Source organism: Apium graveolens, chromosome 2, assembly GCF_009905375.1.
Source record: "Apium graveolens cultivar Ventura chromosome 2, ASM990537v1, whole genome shotgun sequence".
Lineage (NCBI taxonomy): Eukaryota > Viridiplantae > Streptophyta > Magnoliopsida > Apiales > Apiaceae > Apium > Apium graveolens.
Window position 1 is genome coordinate 44,491,162 of NC_133648.1, and position 19,846 is coordinate 44,511,007.

At 37.5% G+C, this 19,846-nt stretch overlaps 1 protein-coding gene across 1 annotated transcript; it reads left to right on the forward strand.

Annotated features, from left to right (window-relative positions):
- The first annotated feature begins 1,355 nt into the window (after positions 1-1,355).
- LOC141689096 (uncharacterized) lies at positions 1,356-2,849 on the forward strand. The gene has a single exon (XM_074493275.1). The coding sequence runs from the start codon at positions 1,356-1,358 to the stop codon at positions 2,847-2,849; it is 1,494 nt and encodes a 497-aa protein (XP_074349376.1).
- Positions 2,850-19,846: the final 16,997 nt, after the last annotated feature.

Here is a 19,846-nt window from a genome sequence, read left to right on the forward strand (position 1 = left end):
ATAATCGTATAACCTGCTACTTGGATTCTTTTTAACATGCTATAAAGATGAATAAACACTTGGATTAATTAAAGGCGTTTTGACCATTAATACTTTAGTATCAAAGATAGGCCTAGCTAGCCTTTAATGTGAATCAGTAGTCTTTGTGGCTATCAATGTGAATTTATAGCCTTTTTGGCTATCAATGTGAATGATGAGCCATTGAGGCAAATAACGTGAAATAAATGTGAATTCCGGAATAATACTAAAAGATTGATTGGTCACAATAATAAAAGTCAAGGGAATATTAGCGCATATGTATTCATATACATGGCACAAGTATTTTATTGTTATTTTATATTGTTAAATCCGTTGGAGTAAAAGTTATAATGATTTATGCTCATTGAGTTGCAACTCATATCAAATGCAAATACTTTTCAGGTTATCCTAAAAACTAGACCTTTGCGTGATATCAAGTTTGGAGTAGTAAATACAGGCTTAAGTCACAGGTCGGCCAGCTAATGCTCCAGACTCCCTACTCTTTAACACTTATATATATAGCTATACTTAGCTAAGTCTTTTGGGAAGCTATATCATAATTTTTGTGTCGAATCTAGTTGTATAACTTAAGGAAGAATGTGGGTTTGTAATATTAATATATATGCTTGTGTGTATTTAAAATTTGAGCGCTTGAACCTATTTAGTTTTTACAAGTATATATTCAATTAGATTAAATCATATAAAAACAATGAGGTACAAGGGTGTTACATTTAGTTGGTATCAGAGCAGGGATATGATTCTTAGGACATATATTTATTTATGTGCATATGATAAGTTATAATTATATAGCTTTAATTAACCTGTATGCATATAATTATAGGTCTATGGATATGAATCAAGATATTCACGTTCCTATTGCACAAAGGAGTGGAGGGATAGCTGGCCAACAGTCTAGAAGTGGATCACATGCTCCACAAGTACACTTGCATGCACACAATGTAGATATAGAACAAGAAGTGGAAGGACCTAGGATTGTTCCTGGAGATGAACATAGAAAACGTGACTATAAAGAACTCAGGAAGTTAGGGGCAATTGACTTCTGTGGCACTGTAGATCCTGCTGAAGCAGAAAAATGGTTGAAAAGAACTGAAAGGGTATTCATTATGATGCGTTGTGCTCCAGAGGAGAAGTTTGATTATGCAGTGTCATTGCTGCAAGAAGATGCATATGATTGGTGGGAGATCATTCCGGACTCAGCTATACAACCACCAATATTAACTTGGGATGATTTTCTACGTGAGTTCAAAGACAAGTATATGCCTGAGATATACAGGGATGAAAAGCAAAGGGAGTTTTTGACTTTGAAATAAGGAATTATGAGTGTAGCTGAATATGAGGTAAAGTTTACACAGTTATCTCATTATGCAATGGCTATGGTCTCAACTGAAATGGATCGATGTAGGCGTTTTGAAGAAGGTCTTAAATATGATATTCGAAGCAAGATAACTCCTGGAGATCTTCGTAGTTACACTAACTTGCGAACTGCAGCCATTAGGGCTGAAAGTTTAATCAAGGAAGAACCAACTTTCTTTCAAAGGCCCAAAAGAGAAGTATCCGGATTTTCGGGTGGATTTGGTGGAAGACCAGGAAAATGTCAGAATTTTAGTTCACCCGCACAATCATCTACAAGAGGAAGTACTTTCACATCTAGGGGTGGAAGGTCTTATTTTTCTGGGAATGCTAACAGAAATCAATCAGCAACAATGCAAACAAAAACCACATGTCTGCACTGTAATAGACAACATCTTGGGGAATGTCGAGGAATTTCTGGAGGATGCTATTTTTGTGGTGAACAAGGACATTTTGTGAGAGAATTTCCCAGAAGAGTAAACAGTGGGCAAGCTGCATCAGAGACAACTGGTCGACGAAAAGTTACTAACGCTGGTGGTGGTATTGACCAGTCTGAAGCACAGAGCTCTAGGGCACCTACACATGCACGAGTTTTTGCGTCAACCAGAGATGAAGCCACAGCAGCACCTGAAGTAATCATTGGTAAAGTTCTTTTCAATAACTTAGAAGTTTGTGTTCTTTTTTATCCTGGATCTACACATTCATTCATATCATCTAAAATGACATCACATATGCACAAGAATCCTGACACGTTAGATTCTAAAGTGAATGTTTACACTCCACTGGGTGAGGTAGTAGTTGTAGATAGAATATATAGTGATGGTTTTATTCAGATAAGCGAGGAAAAGTTACATGCAAATTTGATAGTCTTATCATTCTGTGAGTTTGATATAATATTATGTATGGATTGGTTATCTAGACATCGTGTAAAGGTAGATTGTTATACCAAGGAAGTTGTGATTGATTCTCCTGGTCAGAATAGAGTATTATTTTGTGGTGATCGTCAAATGATACCAAGTTGTTTAGTTTCTGCTTTGAAAGCTTTTAAGATGATTAGGAATGGTTGTGATGCTTATTTAGCACATGTGGTTGATACTAATGCCACTACAAGTAAATTTGAAGATATTTCCGTGGTTAAGGAATTTTCAGAGGTATTTCCAGAAGAATTGCCAGGAATGCCACCAGATAGAGATACAGAATTTTCTATTGAGCTTCTTCCAGGTACAACACCAATTTCCAATTCTCCATATCGAATGGCACCAGTAGAATTGAAAGAGTTAAAGAAACAATTGATAGAGTTACTAGAGAAAGGTTATATTCGTCCAAGTGTTTCACCTTGGGGTACGCCCGTATTATTTGTTAAAAAGAAAGATGGTACCATGAGATTATGTACAGACTACCGAAAGCTGAATCAGGTCACAGTAAAGAACAAGTATCCATTACCAAGAGTTGATGATTAGTTTGATCAATTACAAGGTGCATGTGTTTTCTCAAAGATTGACTTGAGATCAGGTTACCATCAGTTAAAGATTGCAAAGGAAGATATTCCCAAGACTGCTTTTCGCACACGATATGGTCATTTTAAATTTCTAGTTATGCCTTTTGGATTAACTAATGCACCAGCTATATTTATGGCGCTGATGAATAAGGTATTCCAACCTTTTCTTGATAGGTTTGTTATAGTATTCATTGACGACATACTCATTTACTCCAAAAGTGCACAAGATCACGAACAACACTTGAGGACGGTTTTGCAAACCTTAAAAGAGAAACAATTATATGCCAAGTTGAGCAAATGTGAATTCTGGTTAGACCATGTGGTATTTCTAGGACATGTTATTTCTAGCAGAGGGATAGAAGTTGATCCAAAGAAAATAGAGGCGGTACTTAATTGGGAGGCACCAAAAAGTGTCACAGAAGTAAGAAGTTTTCTGGGTATGGCTGGTTATTATAGACGTTTTGTAGAAGGATTTTCGAAGATTGCAGGACCAATGACTAAGTTACTTCGAAAGAATGTGCCTTTTCAATGGAATGAAGCAACACAACAAAGTTTTGAGGAATTGAAGCATCGATTGACCTCAACTCCTATTTTGGCTTCTCCATCAGGTCAAGGAGGTTTTGTTATTTATAGTGATGCATCTCACCAAAGATTAGGATGTGTTCTTATGCAGCATGGAAGGGTTATTTCATATGCTTCAAGACAACTAAGACCACGTGAAATTTCATATCCGGTTCATGATTTAGAGTTAGCAGCAGTGGTATTTGCTTTAAAAATTTGGAGGCACTACTTATATGGTGAAACATTTCCGATTTTTACTGATCATAAGAGTTTGAAGTATTTAATGAGTCAGAAGGATTTAAATATGAGAGAAAGGCGGTGGGTCGAACTTTTCAAAGATTATGATTGCACTATTGAGTACCATCCAGGAAAAGCAAACATAGTGGCAGATGCATTGAGCAGAAAAAATAATAGCAGTTTGTCAAGTCTTCGGGTATCTTCCCTGTTACGACCGGTATCTTCGTGTAATATTATTTATGGATTTGGTATAATATTAAAGCCGAATGAAAATATATTCAATGATTGTACGTTTGTGTGAGTGCAAATTTCTGCATTATAAATTTGCTTTATGTAGTATATTATTTTTCAAAGCAAGAGTTTATTTAATTTCTTTATTTTTGATTTATAAGAAATATTCTAAGCCTTGGAAAATTTTTCTTTTAAAAGGTATTTTGTTCACAAATTTTAAAAATAATTTTATAAAGTCTCTAAAAATCCAAGTTATTTTATGGTATAAATTTTATAATTTTTGAACTTGTATTTTATTTTATTAAAATAAATCATTATAAATTTTAATTGTCATATTTAGCAAATTACAAGAAAGCCCTTGCATGCAAACCACCCTCTCATTCTTTTCAAGGACAAAGAGGACAATTCCAACCCCACTAACTCTTGTTTTTCTAGCTAATTTCCTTCTTTACCCTTGCATGCAAATTGAACCAAGTTCAAGTGGAAGGCTAATCATGTCAATTCCTAATTCCACTCACTTTTGCCAATACAAAAACCATAAAACAAACAAAGACATGATCATTTTCACTCATCACCCACACCACACTCATTCTTCTCTCTCTCCTCCTCCCTCACTCTCGGCCCTCCCTCTCTCACTCTCGGGTTTAGCCGAGAACCACCCCCTCCCCATTTTCTTCATTCCTCCACCAAGATTCTACTCTTTATACAAGTAAATGTTACTTCCCATACCATGATCACTCATATTTCAAAGAGTTTTGAGTAGAAAGTTTAAGTTTAAAGGTTGCATGTAAAGGTTTTAGTGAAACTCAAAATACAACCTTGATTCTTGTGAGTTTAGGGTTGTTTTTGAGAGGACTACAAGGAATGGATAAGTGCCAAGTCTTGAGAAGGAAACTCTTGATGATTAAATGGCCATTCCCATCCATTTCATTCGGCCATGACCATATGGGAGCCGAATGAATGGTCCTTGAGATCATTCTTGTTGTTTTGCTCAAATTTTGCATGTTTATGTGATAATGACTTAAATTTTGTGGTGAAAATTTGATAAAACTCCTTGCATGCTAAGTGATTATCTAAGTATAGCTCATGCTAGGCTTTCATGTCAATTTTATGGTAGAATATATGTAGAAAATGTGTTGTTTTGGTTTGCAAAACCCGAGGGCATGCATGCATGTGGATTTCTCTTAGAATGTTGTAAGATTTTGATCATTTGGAAAGATTTTGTTAGTGAGCCTTAATTTCAGTAGGAATAATGTGTTAATATTGATTTATGCTTCTTGTTGCATGGTAATAATTCTTGGTTATCTTTTATAAAATACATATCTTGTGGTTTCAAAAACTTAATGATTGGTGAGTTGAGAAATGTGATCTCTTCTGTTTTACCATAATTGTACCTTAGGTAAGGATGATCTCACCCAAGGTTATATTGAGAATAAGAGAGTTAGTTCAGTAGATTACCATGTATAAGTCTTGGTTTAAGTATTGGGATGTTGGTAGTTGAGTTTGTCAAGTCAAAACCTTGGAGAAATGAGAGTTATAGTTTCTGCAGAAAATTAGTTTAGTACCCTGAGGTTTAGAGTGAGTTTTGACCATGTCATTGATGTGCACTATGAGGCCCAAGCCACCAGAAGTTAGTATTGGGAGTATATAAAAGGTTTTAGGAGTTGGTTGGAGGTTTGCATGTCTTTTGGTTAGGTGCACAAGTAGAATAACAAAATCTGTCCAGTAGGGGATAGTTTTGTTGCAACTTAGAAATAGGAAGATTTGACCATGTCATGGGTAGGCCCTCATTAGTCCCTATTGGGCCTTAGTTAGAGGGAGTGTCAGAGAAGTTTTTACAACCATAGTTCATAGGATATGACTTAGAACCATGTGTCACAAGTTAATTCAAGTCAGGGCGTTTTCTGCCCAGAAAACAGGGGAACCTTGGAATTTTAGCTTAGGCCCAAGCCAGACCCTTGAGCCACATCAAGTTTGTGAGATGCCCTTAGGTCAGGAGAGTCTTGTGTAAAAGTTTTAAAGGAAAACTTTTTAGTTTAAGAGTGCCTAATGCACTCAAGAAACTATAGTTGTCATTCTGAAATTTACACCAGTGAGCTCTTTCACTTATCACATAGTTTTAGAACACTTAGAAGTGAGTATTAGGTCGACCACCATAGTTGTAAGATGGTATAAGGTCAGTAGAACTAAAGGCACAAGTGAGGGTCAATAGGTTTTGGATAATTTAGGAAAGACACATCGAGTTAGGAAGCCAAAATTAGAAGACCTTGTCTAGTTTAGCGACCAAGTGACTTAAGATGTGAGTCGAGATCATCCAAGCCTAGTGTTGCATTATGGTATATATGGTGTTATTTGGTGTTAATATATGATATGTGAATATGTGGCTATGTGTGTACTTTTGTAATTTAAAAGTGAATATAAAATTAAGTGTGTATAGGCCTAAATGCCATCCGTGTTTAATTTCAAGTTGTAAATAGGTTAAGATGGTAAGAATATATTATAATGAGGATTATTATTATTATGTAGGATCTCGAGATGAGGGAAAACTTGCCATAAAGGTCGAGTGAAGCTCCAGTTGCTCCTACCAGTCAGACCAGACCAGCCTTTCTCAAGGCAAGTGATTCAACTTGACCTTCGTATTTACTATAAACAGTTCATATATATATATATTGATGCAATTATCCTGAGTCATTTGATATGTTTTAAATCAAGCGTATCTTTCGTTTATCTTTGAATTATATAGAAATGCCATGAACCCTCGAGTATGTATTGCAAGTAGTTCAAAAGCCTTTTCATGATAGTTAAATGCCATGATAAAATGAAGAGTTGATATATTACTTGATTTGTCCTCTTGATTAACATGCTGATGATAATTAAGTATTGATATCTCATCCTGATACTTGAACCCCTATAGAACCTTACTTTGAATTCTGATAGTCAGATACTTACCAACGTGATTCCTCATTGATTGATACCCCTCTTTCTTATCCTAAAGCTTGACAACTCTGATATATCCTGAGCTAAAGAATCATTTCTTCATACCTTAACTCACATAGTATTCATGAAGCTTATCTTCTTGATGATCCAACACCTATACCTTGACGAGAAACCATTACTTTAAGCCTAGTTTGGCATTACCCCTATATATTATCCATTAGTCTCACTAAATTTTCCTGTCCAAGTTCTGACATATGAAAACCTTTTGGTTACCCTAATAGAGTAAAATTTTGTAAATCATGGCCCTGAGATTTAGTACCATATCTCCCGTGTTTCGAGTTGATCTATAATCCCTTAATAAAAAAAATGTTTACTGTTAAAAGAGATTTTGTTATATTCGGCATCAGTTTTTGAAATAAATAAAATATGGGTTTTCAGTCCCAAAGGGGGATAAATATTTTCCTTGAATTGTGGATCTGGACTGAGACGTGAGTCCTTTCCACACTTATATTAGGCTTAAAAGTTGCCTAGGGATTCCCGTTAATGTTTTAGAACCCAGCGAGGTTCGGGATTACTTCGCGGCTGATCACCGGCTGTAATCCGTAGTGTCATAAAATGATTTTGATTAAGACATAATTTTAAAATTGTTCTGATACAAGCAAACATGATGCCATCTCACATAGTTTTATCTCTTGTTACCTTTGGTTATGTCTTTCCATTGTCATTCTTTAATGTATATCTCGATTTATGTTTTGTGTCGTACTATTAGCACTTGTTGAGCATTTGGCTCACTCCTTGCTTTACCCTGATATTACAGCTAGCAGCTATGGTTAGATTCAAGCAGACTGCCCGTAAGACCTGTGATGCTGATGCTTATGTTCGAGCTCAGGTAGAATAAGTAATAATAGTTTATGTGAGGACTCGGTACTTTTAATCAGATGTAATAGTTGGTAGTGTTGGGCTGTTCCAAACCCTAAACTATAAGATCTTGGAGTTGGTTGTGTATTCTTCTTTTAAAATGTTGTAATAGTTATATTTAATTTGCTGTTTAAGTTGGGGGTGTGACAGGTTTTGGTATCAGAGCTACGGTTTAGAGTCCCTGGACAGCCCAAATAGGTTATAGGATATGTTTGTAGGTTATAGATAATATGCGAGAGAGTAGGTTAAGTAAATTATTATTAATACTCCTCTTATTGGTCGTCAGTAAAGGGCGCATTCCTCGTCATCCTCTGGGTCAGATGACACTATTGCTTTCACAGTGTATGCTGAGTTGAGGCGTGAGTTCGACATGCATCAGGGCAAGTACGACCGACTGATAGACCGACTGAAGAACGTGTATCCGGACAGCCGAAACTACGAAGGGAAGCCCAAGGAGCAGATGACTGCGAGACTTGAGAACTTGGTTCAGTACGTCAACACTAAGCTTGAGGAGATGCCAGCGCACCGGGACCGTACCAGCCAGTATGTCATTAAGATGGTGGCGGATGAGCTCTAGAGCATTGTGAAGACTCTTCGAGAGGAAAAGACTACCAAGCCCCGTCCAGATGGAGTGGAGCCTTAGTTCTTTCCATTTACCTTTCATGTTGTTGTACAATCAGACTCTATGGAATCCCCAGTTGTTTCCGTTGTTTCCTTTAAATAAGCCTGTTATTCCTAGAATCAGACCTTGTCCCAATCCTATGTATTGTGACCTTTAAAATTTCAATAATTATGTTCTAATGTCCCATTTGCTCTCAACTGTTATTTTACGTTTTTATATGCCTCATCATATCTGCTTAATTTGGAAATTTGACCCCATATGTAAATAAGAATGCCATGCGATACCCTCGAATCATTTTATCATTCATATCTGTTTTGACATAACTCTTATTTCAGGATTAAGCCTCCCAAAAAGAAGAACCCAACAACCACATCCACCACAGACCCAAATATTCTTCGACTACTAGAAACTTTGCAACATCAAACCAATGCTATAGCTCAACAACAACTAACTCTTCAACAACGAATTGAAAACCAAGATAACCGTGAGCCACACCAACCACCTGAACCACCAGTACCACCTAGACAAATTGTCACTTTCAAGGCTTTTCAGAATGTGAATCCACCTGCATTTCATGATACCACTGATCCAGTGATAGCTAACACATGGATCAAGGAGATGGAAAGGGCTTTTGAGTTGGTACAGTTAGGAGACGATCAGAAGATGCCGTATGCTACTTACTTCTTGAAGGGAGAAGTCATCTATTGGTGGGAATCAGTAAAAGCTATGGAAGTCACTCAGCAGGTTTCTTGGGAGAGATTTAAGAATTTATTTCTGGACAAGTATTACCCTAAGTACATGCAGAATCATATGGAGCTAAAATTTCTTGAGTTGAAGCAAGGGAACGTGACTGTATTGGAGTATGAGAAGAAGTTCACTGAGTTGTCAACGTTTATGACAAAGTATACCAGCACTGAGGAGGAAAAAGCAAAGAAATTTCAGCAAGGATTGGAGCCTTGGATCAGAGATAGGGTGGCTATGTTTGAGCTTGAAACTTATGCGGGAGTAGTATAGAAAGCTGCTCTGATTGAGAATAATGGGATGTAGTCAAGGAAAGAGAGGGATAACAAGAAGAGGAAGGTTCCATTTTATGGAGAAAAGTCTGAAGCCGGAAGTTCACAAGATCGGAATGTAAAGAGGATTGGTTTCCAGAAGGGCGGAAATTTTCAAAAGAAAGGAAATTTGGGTAAAAGGCAAGAATCGAAGGGGAACAATCAGGCAAGCCAATGGCAAGTTGGAGAAAACAGGTTCCAGAGGCCAGAATGCAAGCACTGCGGAAGAAGGCACCCCAGAGTGTGTAATAAGCTGAGCATGACATGCTACAGGTGCAATCAGAAGGGACATTTGGCGAATGAGTGCAAGATGCCGAAGCTAGGAGTTACGTGTTACAAGTGTGGGAAGACTGGACACATAGCTAGGGAGTGCAAGGCAACCGACCAGTCAAAGCTCTGATGAATGTGGCAAGTACCAGTGCAAGCGTGCTAGCTGAGGTATTGGCATTACCTCCACCACCCACACCAACCCCGCAAGCAACAGCAAGGACATTTGATCTGAAGATGAAGGATGCTGTACAGAATTCGGAGGTGATAGCAGGTACACTTTTACTCAATAATGTCAAAGTTAAAGTATTGATTGATTCGGGAGCAACAAGATCTTTCATATCAGAATCTTTTGTTGATAAGCTTCAATGTAAGAAAATGATTATGAGTGAGGTAGTAAATGTGGTAATTGCGAACCAAGAGAAGATTCCTGTGAATCAATTTTGTCCGAAGTGTGAGATCGACATTTCAGGATATAAGTTTTCAGCCGACTTGATACTCTTCAAGTTGGGGGAGTTTGATATAATTCTAGGAATGGATTGGTTAGGAGAGAATAACGCTCAGATTAATTGTAAGACCAAGAAAGTGTATTTAAAGACGAATAGTGGAGAGAAGGTAGTATTTAAGAGGCAGAGGCAAGATCAACTATTTCTTACAATTGTTTAGGCTAAGAAGCTACTTAGAAAAGGTTGTGAGTCGTTCCTAGCTTATGTAGTGGATTCGAAAAAAGGTAGCCCCAGCATGGAAGATATCCCTATAGTTAACGAGTTCCCGGATGTGTTTCCCGACGAACTACCAGGCTTACCACCAGATCGACAAATCGAGTTCGAGATCAACCTTGCTCCAGGAGCGGAACCAGTTTCAAAGGCCCCATATAGAATGGCACCAGCAGAAATGAAAGAGTTGGCGAGCCAGCTACAAGAATTGTTGGATAAGGGAGTGATATGGCCAAGTACGTCACCATGGGGAGCACCTGTTTTGTTTGTAAAGAAGAAAGATGGGAGTATGCGTCTATGCATAGATTATCGGGAGTTGAATAAGGTAACGATCAAGAACCGCTACCCGCTACCAAGGATAAATGACCTTTTTGATCAGTTGAAGGGAGCAAAATGCTTTTCAAAGATTGACTAGAGATCGGGATACCATCAATTAAAGATCAAAGAAGAAGATGTTCCCAAGACCGCATTCAGGACCAGATATGGGCATTATGAATTCCTAGTAATGCCGTTTGGACTGACCAACGCTCCGGCCGCATTTATGGATCTGATGAATCGAGTATTTAAGAAGTATTTGGACAAATTTGTCGTGGTATTTATTGATGACATCCTTATTTATTCTAAGTCGGAAGAAGAACATAAGCAGCACCTCTGGATAGCGTTGGAGATACTCCGACAAGAGAAGTTGTATGCCAAGTTTATCAAATGTGAGTTTTGGTTAAAGGAAGTTCAATTTTTGGGGCATGTCATTGGAAATGAAGGAGTTAAAGTGGACCCGACAAAGATTGAGGCAGTTATGAGTTGGGAGAGGCCAAAGACTCCTTCGGAAGTGCGAAGTTTTCTAGGATTGGCCGGATACTATAGAAGATTCGTCAAGGATTTCTCGAAGATCGCCACGCCATTGACCAAGTTAACCAGAAAGAATCAAAAGTTTGAATGGAATGCAGAATGTGAGGATAGCTTTCAAGAGTTGAAGCAGAAGTTGGTAACAGCTCCGGTGTTGGTACTTCCAGATGATCAAGGGAACTTTGTAATATTCAGCGACGCTTCACATAAGGGTCTGGGTTGTGTGTTGATGCAACACAGTAAAGTGATCGCATATGCGTCAAGACAGTTGAAACCGCATGAGTTAAAGTACCCGACGCATGACTTGGAACTAGCCGCCATAGTGTTCGCACTTAAGATTTGGAGACATTACCTCTACGGAGAGAAGTGTGAAATCTACACGGATCATAAGAGTTTAAAGTACATTTTTACTCAGAAAGAGCCCAATATGAGGCAGAGGAGATGGCTGGAATTGATCAAGGACTATGACTGTTCGATAAATTACCATCCTGGAAAGGCGAATGTAGTGGCCGATGCTCTGAGTAGGAAGGAGAGACTGAATATGATGATAACATCAAAAGAGTTATCTGAAGAAATCGAAAGATTGGAATTGGAACTTTGTGATTATGGAAAAGTCGAGGAAGTTTGCCGTGCAATGACCTTTCAGCCAACACTAGTGGAAAAGATAAAGAAGTGTCAAGAATAAGTAATGGAGAAAGAGAAGAATTAGTTATCTGGAGAGGAGATTAATACTCAAAGGGATGAGCAAGGGATACTAAGGTTTTCATCCAGAATATGGATTCCTCATGTACTTGAATTAAAGAATGAGATCCTCCATGAAGCCCACAATTCGAAATTCTCAATCCACCCGGGAAGCACCAAGATGTATCGAGACTTAAATAAGAAATTTTGGTGGCTAAATATGAAGCGAGATGTGGCAGAATGGGTTGCAAAGTGCTATACTTGTTAGAAAGTGAAGGCAGAACATCAACGACCAAGCGGATTAATTCAGCCCTTGAAGATTCCAGAATGGAAATGGGAAAATATCGCTATGGACTTTATAGTAGGACTACCGCGAACGAAATCCGGGCATGACGCAATATGGGTTATAGTTGATCGTCTTACGAAGTCGGCGCATTTCCTTCCAATTAATGAGAAGTCGTCACTGGACAAGTTGGTTCATCTGTATGTGCGTGAAATCGTACTAAGGCATGGAGTACCCGTATCAATAGTTTCAGACAGAGATCCCCGATTTAACTCGAGATTCTGGAAGCAATTTTAGGAATGTCTTGGCACGAAGTTGAATATGAGCACGGCATACCACCCGCAGACTGATGGCCAGAGTGAAAGGACAATTCAAACAATTAAAGACATGTTGCGCAGTTGTGAAATCGATTTTGCAGGAAGTTGGGACGACCACTTGCCGTTGATTGAATTCTCTTATAACAACAGCTATCATTCCAGTATCGGCATGCCACCATACGAAGCTTTGTATGGGAGAAAATGTAGATCACCAACAAATTGGGATGAAGTAGGGGAAGGAAGAATTCTCGGCTCGGAATTGGTACAACAGTTGCAAGACACAGTCAAGTTAAGTCAGAAAAGGTTGCTTGCTGCTTAAGATAGACAGAGGAAGTATGCGGATCCAGCGCGTAAGGATGTTCAATTCCAAATTGGCGAAGCTATGTTGCTGAAGGTGTCACCTAGAAAAGGGTTGATGAGATTTGGCAAGAAAGGGAAGTTAGCACCTAGATACATAGGTCCTTTTGAGATTTTGAGTCAAGTGGGAAAGGTGGCCTACGAGTTGGCCTTACCACCTCAGTATTAGCATGTGCATAATGTGTTCCATGTGTCGTTGCTTAAGAAGTACAATCCTGACGCTAGCCATGTGATAGAATATGAACCTGTAGAAATTCAGGCAGACCTGTTATTTGTGGAGCAACCGGTTAAAATACTCGACTGGCAAGTAAAGAGTCTTAGGAATAAGTCGGTAAAGATAGTAAAAGTGCTTTGGAGGAACCTTAAGGTCGAAGAATCGACTTGGGAGTTAGAGTCTGATATGCGTTCCCGGTATCCTCATATGTTCTCTTAGATTCTGGGGACAGAATCCCTTAAGGGGGAGAGGATGTTACGACCGGTATCTTCGTGTAATATTATTTGTGGATTTGGTATAATATTAAAGCTATAACACCCCCAAATCCGGGGTCGGGGATCCGGGTTGTCACGAGTTCCATTTCCCTTAATAACACCCAATCTTAATAAATAATCAACTACTCTGTACTGTGACCCCACAATAAACACACACACCACAAGTTATAGTCTCAGAGATGAATATCCAAAAATAATCACAAGTCGTTTTATTCCACCAATATGCCAATACACCTAAAAAGGGTTTTCTGAATAAATTTACATTTCTTTGCCATTACTACAATTCATAAATATACATAAATCTGGTACATCAAAAGTTGAAAGCCTAGCCTATTGGTAGCTCCTACCTCAGTTACAGCGACATCAACGCCTATAGGAAACTGCGGAACGTTTCCTATCCGCTCGTGAATTGGGAGCTTGGTCCTATTCATCTTGTCTATCTGATGTTGTGTGATGAAAGAAGAAAGCAAGGGTGAGCAGCAAGCCCACCAAAATAATATGTATAATGATTTAAAGTATATGAGCCTTATCATAGTACTCATGAAAGTCTTGGTCAAAAGAAATGAAACAAGTTTGATATCTTAATGCGATGAAGTCGCAAAATATTTAGTATATATACATATATACTTTTCAAAATCTTTGAAATCCTCTGACATGTATAATATACACAGAGTTCCCGTTTATAACTGTATAAACTATCGTTGCAAGGTGATCTCATATATCTAACCTTGTCTCAACGATTTTCCGAAAATCTTTGTCATGCATAAGATAATCATTTACTAGATATAAGTTTAAAAGATGAAGTTACAAGATACTCCAATATACTTATATCTTTTCCAAATACTACTTGAACTACCACCGTTCAAGTTATAATTAGTTTCAAAAGTTCATCACATAGATGAGACTACAAGACCAGATTTGAATAGATTAAATCTTTAAAATATCATCAAAATAAAATGAAGTTACGAGATACTTCATTTGATGTAAACATCATTTTGAAAACTTGACCCTGCCAACACTCAACAATCGCCCAACCGTAGCCTTTCTATCGAAGTGCTCTGGGTAGTGTTGCAGAAATATCCAATTGGATGATGAACTCATTACGGGAGTTTGCCGCGCCAGGAAGACCACTTACGATGATCAGTCGTAGTAGTGCAACCCCACCATTTTCTACATATAGAGGAGAACCTGTCGGATTTACTTGTCAACTGAACACTGAACTCCTAAGGAATGGACCGCCTTAGCGGAACTTCCAGGCCATTTGGGCCAATATAATAAGGCTGGGCCGGCGCCACTCAACCACTTACGCCACTCCTAGTTCAGATGAAATCCATGACTCTGAAACGTAAAGCTCGTTCCCCCTTTCCCCAAGTAGAAACTTGTTGATACGGCTCCACAAAGAAGTCGTATCTAGTTGGAAAGGAGAACTCACCGATATTTCCCAGGCGATGCCTGTTAATGGATTAACTTGTTCCAAGAATTTTACTTCCCGAGTGTTGGGTAAGTAATCAATTAATTTAATAAAACAGCAACCTTGTTGCGAATATAAAACACACCACAGAGCCGGATCCCTCAGGTTTTGAGCGAGTATTTAAATCCCCTTCGAAAAGAGGATCTTAAATATAAAAATGAGTTTTGGGATCCGCTCTAACTTTTAAAAATCATTTTGAAGACTCGCAAAACATTTTTAAGAATGTTTGGAGTGATGCTGATTTAACAAAATAAATCAGTCCCAATATATTAGAAAATATCTGAATATTATTATTTAAATAATATTTCCATAAAGAATAATCTTTATAAAAATAATTGAAGTAGAAGTTTTAAAACTTATACTTGAAATGAATATAAAATAACCAAAGATATACCTATACGAAAGTACTGTCTTTATTTGAATAATCAAAAGTGAGTTTGATTATCGACATCTTATCCTTTAATAAAATAAAGAATATATCTCAGCAAATAATCGGAGTCATAGATCCTCAAATGAATATTCAAATAATATTCAATAAATAAAATAAGCTGAGTCATAAGCCCTCAAATGAATATTCGAAATAATATTCATTAAATAATAAGCTGAGTCATAATACCTCGAATGAATATTATAAATAATATTCATTAAATAAAATAAAGGAGTCATACATCCTTAAATGAATATCCAAGTAATATTCAATAAATAATATAAAGGAGTCATAAGTCCTCGAATGAATATTCAAGATAATATTCATTAATAAAATAAAGTTATCGAATAAACCTTATTCGATTAATAGTTTTGAAAACTATAACCATATATATATATATAAATATATATATATAAAATCTACTCGGGATCCTCGACTCCCGGTTTTAGAAAATGTTTTCACCTTTGGGTCCTATACTAAGGGTATATGCAAGTTACCGCTATTCTCTAGCATAGGTATTATCAACTTAACCAACAGATATATATGGCAAGAATACGAAACAGGCATGCATATATATACCATATCAGCATGCTTCAATATATCGCAACATTTGCTAATTAACCAACATGCATCTATCACAAGATAATGCATATACATATATACATCACAACAACAGTATAACGGGTAGAAAACTTGCCTGAGCGACTGGGTGTTACAAATGGCTCGGGACGAGTCTGGTAACCTATAAACAACAAGTAAGTTGGAATTAAACCAAAGTCACTTGTAAATCTATACTTTAACCAACTTAGACTCTAACGCTTGCTTTGCGCTTACTGATTCTCTTAAGTCACTCGAGTACCCTCTGCTCTACCATTTTTAATAATTTAACCATTACGAGTTTTAAGGCGATTCCTTCGCGAGTGTCTTAACAACTTCCTAACACACTTAACATAATTGTTTCATACACTAGTTAACCCTTTAAGGTCCTTAACCAAGGTTTCAAAGTAAGGCGAGGGGTAATGGTTCGGTTGCGAAACGCCGTTACTTAAAACAGTCGTTTCTCCTAAACCGTACATCGGAATCAAACGAACTACATATCAAAACGAAGCTCGTAACATGAACTATCTAAAAATGGCAATGGTCAAAACCTAGCAGGGAGTTCTCGGGCCCTAATGTTATGAACAAAAGCAGTCTAAAGTAAATCAGACATTACGACGGCTATGTTTACGCGATTTCCCAAATTTTTACCATTCCAAATCATATCAATCCAACTACCAATCAACAACAACTCAAGATACACATCAATGCTACTGATTTCAGTCATAATAAGCTCAAGGATCTCAATCCAATCACATATTATAACATCTCCAAATTCAACTAAACTACTTAACAATTAAGCTCGAATCATGCTTATCATTCAAATTACTACTCATCCATCCAAACAATCTCCAAACTTCAACATTCAAACTTATTACTAAAGGATGTGAATGTTTATACCTTCCTTGGGAGGTGTTAAGTTTCTAGGAAGCCTTAGGGAGCCTCCTACAAGCTTAATCTTTCCAAAGAAATCAAGAACACAAAGTTAGGCTTTGAAGTTTCTAAAAGTCCGATTTAAAGAACTGTCAGAATTAGGGTCTTACCATGCTTATTTGGAAGAGACTTGTGAACAAGAGTTGTAGGACATCTCAATACCTTTCCAACGAGCTATAGAACACAACTTTTGAGTGAGTATTGAAGGAGATATGGCAGTTTGAAGTTGCTGGGTTTGTTTTAGCCGAGAGCTTTCTTCTTGAAATGGGAAAGTCAACTTCTAATTTTTGTGTTTTATGATATTTGCTTGGTTGCTTCTCCTTTTTGGCCTTGGAAAATGTTTTAGCTTTTTACCATGGTAAATTTTACATGGCCCAAAATCAACCAACAAAACAAAACCCCTTGTCATGCTTATGTCATCTTGCACATGTCAAATGCTTCCACTTGTCCACACCTTGTTGGTTTGATGACATCATCATCCCTAACCTCCTTGATTAACTCCTAATTGCTTGCCTAATGACCGCTGATCTGTTATACGGTTCGCTTAACTTTCGTTTTCGTTTATCGTTTGAGGGATCATACCCGGGATCTTATTACTTAGGTTTCTTTAACCTTTCTCAATACATTATATTCCTTTCATGATCCTCTCTTATAATCCTTGAATTTAAATCCTTTTTATTCTGTTACCTTATACTCAATTCTTTCTGTATCTGGTAGATTTTCGGGAAAAATCAAAGTGTTCGGAATTGGATTCTGACGATCTTTACATACACTTATATACCATATAGAGTACTAATAAAATCTCAGAATATCCATAACAGAACCCCTACATAGTGTGGCATGAAAAGTTTTCTCATTCAGCAAAAACACTATTCATAAGGGTTTCAAAAATTTCCAAAAATTGGGGTTATTAGAGTCTCCCCTCCTTAAAAGGATTCCGTCCCGGAATCAAATTGAAAATGAATAGGGATACTCTCTTAGCATTGCACTTTCTAACTCTCGAGTAAATTTTCCCACATTATGGTTCTACCATCAAACTCTGACTAGTTTGATAACCCTTTTCCTAAGCAATTGTTCCTTTTTCAATCTATATCCCTTCCTGGTTGCTCCATATAGGTTACGTTGGGTTGCATGTCTATGCGCTCATATGCCCTTATTTATCTGGCATCCGAATTACACTTTCTTAACATTGTTACGTGGAACACGTTATGAACTTGCTACATGTTCGGGGGTAGGGCTAGCTTATATGCTCACTTCCCAATATGTCTTAATACCTCAAAGGGTCCAACAATTCGTGGGCTTAGCTTTCCTTTCTTTCCGAACCTCATCCATCATTTCCAAGGGGATACCTATAACAACATTAGGTCCCCTACTTCCTATTCCTTGTCCTTTCGTGTCAAATCAACATACTTCGTGTTCCCATCTTGGGCTACTATCAGCCGTCCTCTGATTAGATCTATTATATCCTTGGTCCTTTGGACTACTGCGGGTCCGAGCATCTTGCGCTCTACAACTTCATCCTAACATAAGGGAGATCGACATTATCTTCCCTCAAGGATCTCATAAGGCGACATCTCGATAATGACATATGATCTATTATCGTAAGAAACTCAATCCATGTTAAGTGATCATTCCAATTTCTTTCAAGTCTATTGCACAGACTCTTATTATAGCTTTTAGCATTAGAGCTTTTGCTTCTCAATACCCATTCTTTTCCAGTTCGTAATCGCTACTACCTTCCGTTCCTAATATTATACTGGTTATACTTTTGCTCGTTAGCGTTCTATAACCTTTTAATAACCTCGTCAACCTTAGTATCACGAATGTGTTCGGATTGGAATACCACCGTACTGATACTACTTCTTTTAGCTGCTTCCATCTTCGAAAGCTTGGTCCTTCATATAGAAGTAAAAGAATTTATTGAGAGATCACTATGATCATGAACACTTGTTACATTGCATAGTTAGTACAGAAGGTGGCCAGCCTTTAGTACTTGACAAGCAATTAAACAATAGCTGGTATCCTACTCGGCTTCTATCACACAGATAGATAGTCATTCGGCAATACCTCCCCTTCTGGAAGGGTTGTTCTTCTCAGCTTACATGAAATGAAAAGAAGAGAAAAGAACGAAATGAAGAGAATTGTATATACGAAAAAATATATTGCCACAAAATATCTGGCTTGGAACCTACCTCTGAATTATAGAGGTTTGTCATAGGAGAACAAAACATATATGTACATATATCAACATCAAGTATTATCGCATCGCATTTCGCATGCTTAAATATTTTTTCTATTCCGTCCATCATTCTATGGACCCATGCTCTTCCTTGAGCTTATACACAATCACCTTTGAAACTCCCTTGATATCGAAAATCGAATCTGGGATCTCATTCTAGACATCAGCGTTACTAGAATTCTATGCTTGCATCGCAACCTTCCTCGTATAGTAATACGACTCTCTATTGATAAGAAGGAATAAATATTCACTAGGTAGATACTCTACTTAATTAGTCTATCAATGATAACTTATACACTACCACGACCCGATTAGTGGTACTAAGTCTCAACATCCACTCCAATACAACTCTCACGGTTGTAATTAGCTTATTACTTGCAGAATCATTGCTGCATTACTATGGTCCACCACTGACCTACTGTCGTCATTCACTTTCCATGAAATCTTAATATCTAACCATACGGAGTCCATACATGTCGTATAGAATACTTCTAAGGAGTTAACATAATCACCAATCAGAATTCATGAAGAACACTCCAAACTCTGACGTACTTTCATGACATGAAGTAGATAAAATTGCAGAAGAGTTTCAGTCAAAGCAACGATAGCAGGTTAATACCATTCTTAATCGTATGCCCTAAATAGAAGACTTAACTCAAGGGTTCATCTAGTCCTTTTTGAAACATGGTCCTGGCTTATCTCAAGATAGTATCTTCTGAGATAGATAGCCCGCTCATGGCGATTACACGAATTAAACCTTTGCCAACTACTATTACGG